The 9669-nt window shown below is 42.8% G+C and overlaps 1 protein-coding gene across 1 annotated transcript; it reads right to left on the bottom strand.

Moving 5' to 3' along the window:
- Window positions 1-282: 282 nt before the first annotated feature.
- Window positions 283-8398, bottom strand: SMIM43 (small integral membrane protein 43). The gene is given in 5 exon segments (NM_001384273.1): window positions 283-2981; window positions 5494-5562; window positions 6935-7037; window positions 7891-8046; window positions 8048-8398. Coding segments are annotated over 2 exon segments (192 nt in total). The 5' UTR covers window positions 8211-8398; the 3' UTR covers window positions 283-2981; window positions 5494-5562; window positions 6935-7037; window positions 7891-8017.
- Window positions 8399-9669: the final 1271 nt, after the last annotated feature.

The raw sequence follows: 9669 nt of genomic DNA, 5'->3' as shown, positions 1-9669 counted from the left end.
ATCAAAATGAATCCGCCACAGGTATACAATTGTTCCCCATCCTGAACCCTCCTCCCTCCTCCCTCCTCCCTCCCCATACCATCCCTCTGGGTTGTCCCAGTGCACCAGCCCCAAGCATCCAGTAATCCAGTATTGTGCATCGAACCTGGACTGGTGACTCATTTCATATATGATATTATACATGTTTCAATGCCATTCTCCCAAATCATCCCACAGTAAAAAATAAATAAATAAATAAATATTTTCAACTGAAATTATTCAAATGTCTTTATGCACACAGACTAACTTTTCAGTAGAAGTTTATTACAAAAGTTAGGATTGATAACATTGTGGTAAATACCAAGACTTACTGTGAAAATGCAGTAAGGAAGACAGTGAGGCAGTAGTTTAAGATGCTCAGACGGTAAAGCGTCTGTCTACAATGCAGGAGACCCGGGTTTGATCCCTCGGTCAGGAAGATCTCCTGGAGAAGGAAATGGCAATCCACTCCAGTACTCTTGCCTGGGAAATCCCATGGACAGAGGAGCCTGGTATGCTACAGTCCATGGGGTCGCAAAGAGTTGGACATGACTGAACGACTTCACTTTCACTTTATGGAACAGAAAGGAGAGCCCAGAGATAGTCCCACATTTATATGGTCATTTGATTTTTGACAGAGGCCAAAGTAATCCAAAAGGGAAAGGAAAGCCTTTTCAATAAAAGGGGGAAAAATATGAGGCGAGGGGAGAAAGAACCCAATCCTTACCTCATAGCATACACAAAAATTTACACTGAGGTGGATAACAGACATAGTAAACATTAAAACTGTAACACTTCCAGTCTAGAAGAAAGTACTGGAGTATATTTCTGTGACTCAAAAGAAAGGAAGAATTCTGTTAAAGAGTACATAGAAAGCAATAACACACAAAAAAGTAGAGAGATTTAAATTTAAAAATCCCTCTTTTAAAAAAATTTATTTATTTTTAATTGAAGGATAACTGCTTTACAATATTGTGTTGGTTTCTGCCATATATCAACATGAATCAGCCATATAAAAATTTCTCTTTTAAAGATATGTTAAGAAAATGAATAGGCTATCCACAGACTAGGGAAAAAAAGCACACACTAGATAAAGAAACAGTGTCCAGGATATTTTTAAGAATAACTCAATAATAAAAGACAAACAAACCCAAACAACCCAGGTAAACAAGAGTCAAGTGATGCTCAGCGTAGAAAAACATCTAGAGACTTGAAGAAAGAGTTAACTCGATACCATTGCCCCTCAACGGTTTACCCAAACTCTGTATACAATGAAAGAGTCATTAAATATTTTTAAAAGGTAACATTAACTGGCATATAGACACACCCATTATAAAGAAAATCTGATACAAAAATAAATATTTTCTTCCACCCATTTATCTCATCCTAATTAACACTTCAGAGGGTATGGGTAATAATAATTCACTTACACACAGGCTGAGCTACTATGTTTTATTTCATAGCCTTTTAAAAAATATAAACCACAAAGTATTTTGAAAAACAGACACGGAATAATCATTTAGCAGCCACAAGAGTACAAAAATAAAGTAACAGAATGAACTGCACAACAGAATCTCTACTGACTATGACAAGGAACACATAATGTTCACTAGGAAAGTCAAGTGACCAGCACCACCACTTTCCCATCATCAGTTATCACTGAAATCACCACAGGACCTATTCCCAGAAAACCATTCTATTCACACAGAAACACATACAAATACATATGTTCAATGTGTAAATGTCAAGTTAACATCTGAATTTAGTTCCAAAATACCATTTTTCCCTTTCCTCTGGGAGACAAGTTCGATGGCAAGGTGGAATAGTAAAGACCATGGAATGTCAAGCATACAACTTATTCAACACCCCCCACCCACATACACACCCAGCAAGGTGTAAAACACAAGAAAGAGAAAGGTTTGTCCACAACACTAGTCACTAGCCACATGTGGCTATTTACATTTAAAGTATTTAAAATTAAATAACATTAAAATTTACTTCCTCAATCACAGTAGCAACATTTCAATTGTTCACTAGCCATGTGGCTAGTGGCTACTGTATCAGACACTGCAAATATGGAACATTTCTGTCATCACAGAAAGTTCTTTTGGACAGCCCTGGATGTGGGAAGTGTTTCTTCTCTCTTTGCTTAGCCAGGATGTAGGCTGTTTATGGAGGCAGCTCCGAGAAGCAATTCTTCCATGATATTCCTAGATGAGGTGGTGGAGACACAGAAGGGAGTAAAGTAGCCTTTCTTTACATAGATTTCCCTCCCCTGTACAAGAAAAGAACGATCCTTTTATGGGGATCAAATACACAACTAGACTACACCAAATTTTTTTTAGGAAAATGAGAGAAAAGATAACGCAGATGTGGAAGCAGCAAGGTAAAACATTCCTCATCTCGTTTCAAGCCTCCAAGAAGCAAGCACATCTTCCGAGAAAGTCCAAGCGTTCCCAGGGTCCTCGTCTAGAGAAGCCTGATGGGGACAGGTGTATCGGCTGAGACAGCAGTCAGTCCTGGTAAGCGTTTCATGAGAAAACCTGGCCTGTCTTCACTCTAGTCACTCTCGGATCACAGCAGTCTGCTTGGCGTGCTGCTGTTGTGAAGGAGCTGCCGTTCTGAACTGTCTCGAGCGTTATGCTTCTTTACCACTGTATTTTGTATTTGGGGCACAGACTACAAGTTGTTCACCCAAGATACACTGTTACCTTCTTCCTTATGAAGAGAACTCAGATTTTTGTTGAAGGTAGTTACATGTCCACCTACAAAAACTACATTTCTCAGGCAACTTTAGAGATAGCAGGGGCCAATGACACCATTTGGCCAATGAGATGTGAGCAAAAGTTGTTGGACTTCTGAGAAAGCTCTTTAAGAAGAGGTAGCCTCACTCTGGCATGCCCTGTTTTCCTCTTGGGCTTCCTCCGTCTTCTTGCTGGGAACCGAAACAACCACCTTGGAACCTAGGGGGAAAGCCATGGGAACCTCAGGGCCACTCTGACCCTGATGTCTGTGAGCTGCTGAAGCAGGCAGTACCAGCAGTAGCTGAGCCCCCAACCTCCATGCTACATGAGAACAAAAAGAAACCCCTATCAAAAAGAAAATTTTCATCTGAAAGTAAAAAATATCTTGCCTGAAGAATATGTGCATATTCAGTAAGTTTAAGTAACTTCACAGAATCATATTAGGAGAGGGCAATGGCAACTCGCTCCAGTACTCTTGCCTGGAGAATCCCATGGACAGGGGAGCCTGGTGGGCTGCAGTCCATGGGGTCGTGAAGAGTTGGACACGACTGGGTGACTTCACTTTCAATTTTCACTTTCATGCATTGGAGAAGGAAATGGCAACCCACTCCAGTGTTCTTGCCTGGAGAATCCCAGGGACAGGGGAGCCTGGTGGGCTGCCGTCTATGGGGTCACACAGAGTCGGACACGACTGAAGCGACTTAGCAGCAGCAGAGTCATATTAATAGAACAAAAGTTTATTTGAACCCACCAAATCCTCAACAGACCAGAGGTGGAGGAAATGAGCAGGTTTATTGTGTAAAATAGCTGCTATTAAGGAAAATAAGAGGATTTTTAGATTGATCCATCAGGAAGTGTTTTTTTTGAGTGCATTATGTTGTGATTACTCTTCTGAACACAGGTCTACCCTTCTGCTTATCCTAATTCTTATATGGTAAGATGCTAACTACTCAATACTTAACCAGATCATTATTTCATATATAACTTTATTTTGTATAGACAAAGTAAAAAATGAAGAATTTATCATTGATTTCCTTAATTCAAACCCCCCCAAAAGAAATATCAATATCAACAACCTACAACTCAATTTTTAATTCTCCCTTGTATGTAACATAGACATCTGACAGCAGTTTCCTAATGGTTTCAGAGTTTTAATTAATTGTGCATTTAGCTTAAATAAGCACAGGTACCTTAGAGGAGTTACAAACATTAAAAACAGAGTACAGTATTCTGGAAGTACTTTCTTCATATTACATCAGTATACCCTTAGTATTCTGCAAGTCCCTATATTAGTAGGTATGGATTAGGGGAAAAAAAAAGCATTTACCACTATCCTAAATGGTTTTACCATTGACAATGTTCAGAATTTTGGCCATTAAAAATGTTTGACTCTATTGCACTTATTTTGAAACTATAGGCAAAATTGGAAACATGAAATGTCAAGCTAAAAATGGGATATTGCATTTTTTTTTTTTACTCACCTAGTTCCAAGTTTCCACCCCTGCAAGTGAACCAAAAACAAATCCTGGCACCTTGTCATTCCCAGAAAAGCCAGTGCATGGCACACTCTGGGAAAACTTTCTCTTATTTTGTGGAATCATACCAGATGGCATCAGTCCTGCGTCTACAGCTGTGCTTAAAACTGAAGTTCAGACACAGGAATCGACTTTATTAGACATTTTAGATTTCAGGTGTGACTGTGATGTCATTCTTAGCCAACTTATAATGTTTATCTTTTCAAGTAGAACTGCAGGTTCATTGCATTTTCAAGTTTGGAAATCAGTGAAACAATCAAGATCATCCTAATAAAATTTGAGTCATTTAAAATAGCTGAAATTTAGAAACAACAATGAAATAAGAACAGTTGAAACAATATTAATATAACAACTGAATTATGGCCAATTTCCTTATGATGTAAGAAAGTCAACTCAGCTTCTAACATTGCTGAAGAATCACTAAAAACCTCTTACTGAAAATAAAATATAGCAATTTTTAATAATTAAGTTATATAATGAGCAGTTATTTTAAATGTTCCTGACTTTTCAAATGTTTTAATGTCTAGCTCATATGTACACGGTCTTCAAAAACAGACTTAGTGTAGTAACTGTCAGGACCAGGGTGTGGTCAGTGGATGGAACAATCAATATCTACAAGCCTATGACCTAAACCATTGTGGATGCTGGAGCACTAGATCAAGAATGTATACAGGTTAGGACTTCCCTGGTGGTCCAGCGACTAAGACTCTGAGCTCCCAATGCAGGGGGCTTGGGTTCAATCCCTGGTCAGGGAACTATACACTGCATGCCACAATTAAGATATGCTGCAACTCACATGACAATAAGGGCACAACCAAGTAAATAAATTTTTTTTTTTAAAAAAAAGAATGTATACAGGTAGGAAAAAATTTGAGTTCAAAAGTAGTTCTAATGTGAGAGATGTCTATGTTGGGTTTTGAAAAACGACTGAATAAATGAATAGAACAAGGCAGTATGAGAATCTTTAATTCCCAGGGTTTAGGGCAGGCTCAAGGCACAGATTGGACAATAGGAGTAAGTATTCATTTTTGCCTGTAGAAATGGGAACTTAGTAACTCATGAATTAGATTCTGAGGAGGTCGTAAAAATGGCACTGGCTACAAAAGAGAAAGACAACCACTCCTTTCGTAGGAAGTTGAGTTAATAGAACCAGCAAAGAGATTGACTTAAAACTGGGATAGCAGCAAACTACTCACCCTGAGTTCTCTAGTCTCCTGTCTAGAAGAGTCAGGGGTGGTTTAAACCTTTGGACACCAGTGGCATTACTAGGAAGAATAAAGGATTATAAAATCAAGTCAAACATGTGGTTAAAATAATTTGCATTCTGATTATTTATAAAGTAGGAAGTGATTGTTTTCATCCTTCTAAACTATTACTACTTATTAACTACTCCCACACTCATACAACTGTATAACTAAATGTCACTGTAGGGGTGTCAACCAATTAGAGAACTACTGTTCAAAGTGCAGTTTAGAATCACTGTAGTTGATTCTGGGATTCAAACTGGGAATTCAAATAAAGTCTTATTACACCTCCCATAAAGAGAGGTTTGTGTGTGTGTATACATACATATATATGAATTCATATATATATATGTATGTATGAATTTACTTATGACATATTTTAAATTCATACATATATATATGAATTCATATATATGTATATGCTGCTGCTGCTAAGTCGATTCAGTCGTGTCCGACTCTATGCGACCCCAGAGACGGCAGCCCACCAGGCTTCCCCGTCCCTGGGATTCTCCAGGCAAGAACACTGGAGTGGGTTGCCATTTCCTTCTCCAATGCATGAAAGTGAAAAGTGAAAGTGAAGTCGCTCAGTCGTTCCCTATTCTTAGCGACCCTATGGACTGCAGCCCACCAGGCTCCTCTGTCCATGGATTTTCCAGGCAAGAGTACTGGAGTGGGGTGCCATTGCCTTCTCCGATATATATGTGAATGTATATATATGAATTTATTTATGACCTTATATTTAAAATAAACTGCTTACTTTATTCACAATAGCACCATTACAGTAAAGTGAAATAGGAAGTTATTTGAATGTAGGAAGTTATTTGAATGTCTCAGACCAAAACTTTCCCCATAAGTACTGAGACTATTTTTCCTTCTACTGAATTATTAAAATAATTGTCTTCCACTTCACTTTCATATTCTCAATTTAGGTTAATACTTAGCATTTTGTTGTTTTTAGCCTTTCTACATGGTCTGTCTTTGTGCCTAAAATTAATAAGTGTTTTCAGTGTTACAGTCATGATATGGATGGCTTATTTTACCCCAAACATGGCTGAACCCAAATCTTCCCTTACTGAAAAGACAAACTATATCTGCATTACATATTTCAACTTCAAGAACCCCTGTTCTATTTTCCAATAAGGCATATTTATCAATCGCAATCATTTCTCACATCCCATTCTAATTTTTATGATCCTCTACCTAGATGCTGTACTAGGTTGGGAATTGGTTTGGCTCCTTGGTTCCTGTAAAAGCTCACTGGCTCTGAGTAGGAGAGAAGGCCTTTATGTCACTGCACCCATTTCCTTCATCTTGAACCCTCACTTTTGTAAGGGCCTGGGTCTTTAGATGTTTACCCAGGGACAAAGCAAAACCAAGGGTGGTCCCTGCTTACCATCGCAGAAGTCGTCTGTCTCTGGTTACTCCCGCCTGGTTACCGGCCCGTAATTCCACCGTCCTCCACACACCAGCCCAGGGCAGCAGCTCCGCTCCAGAACCTGAGATGGCAAAGACTGAGGAAAGAGCACCTGGAAGATGAAGTTATTTCCCGAACTAACATTGCCCGGAGGGTACTTAGGGCACACGGATGAGAAGTTACTTCAGCCCATCAATCTAATCATTCTAATTACCTAGGACAGCCTGGCAGAAATGTCAGCCTCTATCTTCCCCTGTTATCCATCCCTGTTGCCCTACCACGCGTAAATGGCCTCATTTCTTCAGCCCTCCATGGCAACCCCAAGAAATCTCCCAGTGACTCCCACTCTAACGCTCACCCTCCTGCTGATTCTAAACCTACCCGCCACTGCAATCCGCAGGCACCTCCAGGGTCGGAGTCTAGAATAGGAGCAGGGATCGGGAGGAAGGGGAGAAACCTCATAACAAATGGGGCACTCAGTCCTCTCTCCCGCGCACTGCCACTTGAATCCCACATAGGTCTACCACAGCACAGACATTCAAAGCAGTATGTGGAATACTCCGAGTGTGCCTTGTTTTCTCCTGTCTCTTATCCCAAAGGTTAGGTTGACATTCGATTTTGTTTGAAAGTGCCTGGACTGAATCATCTGAATGATTTACTTTTGGATCCCTGGGGTACAAGATAAAAATGCTGTTGGACTGGAAAGAAGAGCTTGCAGGTGCTCAGAGCCATTCCGGCTTCAAAAGCTAACCTTCTCTCTTTTCTGTATTTCTCCCCGCCCCGGAAAAGCTTAGGGTCCCTCCCTAAAAGCACACCACCAGCCCAGACCCCAGGCATCCGTCATCCCTGACATCCCAGCGCGCCGTGAGCCCCTAGCTTCCCGGAGGAGCAGAGAAACTCGCCCATTTGCCAACAGCTCCCATGCCCAAACGGACCTGCCAGCGAGGCAGCCGAGCCTGGCCCTAGAACCCGGGCTGCCGTGCGGCCAGAGAATCGAGGCCGAGCCCCAGCCCGGTGCCCGCACAGTTCCATGCCCTCCCGCCAGTGTCCGCGCGGCGGCCGTCACACCGCTTGCTCGCGGGAGAAGCCCCAAGGGCTCCCGGTGCAGGGAGAGGCGCCCGGGCTGGAGCGCCCCGGCCGTATTGGCCACCGAGTTCTTCAGCTGTTTGATGACCACGAAGAGCAGGAGGAAAAGTAAGAAGAGCAGAAAGAAGAAGAGCGCCAGGTAGAGCAGAAAGTTGAGCTCCCACTCCATGCTGGAGGCGCCGGCGCTCAGTGGCCGTGCGCGCTCCGCGCGGGTTGCCTTTGCCGGCGAGGCGCGCCTTCAGGGTCCCACCTCCAGGCTCCTCCCGCCAGCGCAAGGGCGCCTCGTCTCGGGCCACGGTTCGGAGGTCCACACGCAGCCTCGTCCAGCTCAGAGAAAACGCGCCAAGGAGCCGGTATAACCCTGGCTCCCACCCTCCCAGTAGGCACAACAGCCTCTCTACGCCAAGATCCTCTCCAGAGCTCTTGGGGACATGAGCAGATTTTTCTAGGAGCGAACTTCAGTGGGTGGAGACACAGGGAGAAGAGGTGACGGCTCAGCCTCCCAGCGGGTGTTGGGGATGATGTTTTGCAAATGATTTTAAGATTTCCACTTCCAACATCTAGTGGGGTCTCTATCCTTTCCCCTTCCTAGTAGATTTGTTTCGTTATTTCCCCTTGTTCAGGCTTTTCCAAAGGGCAGGCAAAGCCATGGCCCAGAGACCCAAAAGGGACAATGAAGGCGGGGGTCCAAAGGGCTGTGAGATGACTTAAGGGTGCCTGAGTGAGTGCCAGTTCACGAGCCTTGCTCTTCAGACTTGCAAATGTTCTCAGTATAGAGCGGCACTCATTTAGAAAAGCATTAAAGAGAAAATGCATTTCTAGTTAAACTGTACAAAACCCTCTAAGGTCGAACTGAGAATCCGATTTCTTTGGTGGAAAACAAAAACAACACAAAAAACAATTTACTTAAAATGCTTCCTTAAGCCCCTAACACCTCTCTGTAGTTAAGATTACCCACAGCCCATATGGTACAGCTCTGAAAAAAAAAATCCAGTTTATCTACCACTGTGTAACAAACATAAACATTGGTCATAGCTCACAGTTTCTGTGGGTCAATAATTTGGGAGCACTTTGCTGGGTGATTCTGACTTGGGGTTTCTCATGAGCCTATCGTCAGATGTTAGCCCAAGAGGTAGTCCTCTGAAGGCTTGGTGGTGGCTGGAGAGTCCACTTCCGAGGTGGCTCACTTTCACGCTAGCAAGTGGTGCCGGCTGTCGGGGCTGTCAGTTCCTTAAGTGTGGGCTTCCCCACAGGGCTGCTTGGGTGTTTGCACAGCCCTCTGCTGGCAACCTGCAAAGCATAAGAGCTGAGGGCACTTCCCCCAGGGATTCGAAAGGAGGCAGAAGCTGCAGCGCCATTAACAGTTGGCTTCAGAGGGCATACGCGGTCACTCCTGCAGTACTGACTCAGTCGCACAGGTCAGCCCACTTCTATGTAGGGGTCCGAGGACATGAATACCAGGGGGTAAGGATCATTGGTGGCCAACGTTGGGTGCAGCTATCAAAGCTGCTAACACAATGGGTCATCATTGCCCATTCTATGAGCCTCCAACTTTATTTCATTATTTGTGAAGATACAAGAGAGGCCCCTGAAATGAATTTGGGGAATAAGGGCTGATGTAGAACATC

This window comes from Bos taurus, chromosome 6, assembly GCF_002263795.3.
Source record: "Bos taurus isolate L1 Dominette 01449 registration number 42190680 breed Hereford chromosome 6, ARS-UCD2.0, whole genome shotgun sequence".
Classification (NCBI taxonomy): domain Eukaryota; kingdom Metazoa; phylum Chordata; class Mammalia; order Artiodactyla; family Bovidae; genus Bos; species Bos taurus.
This window is presented reverse-complemented; position numbering and strand designations above follow the sequence as displayed.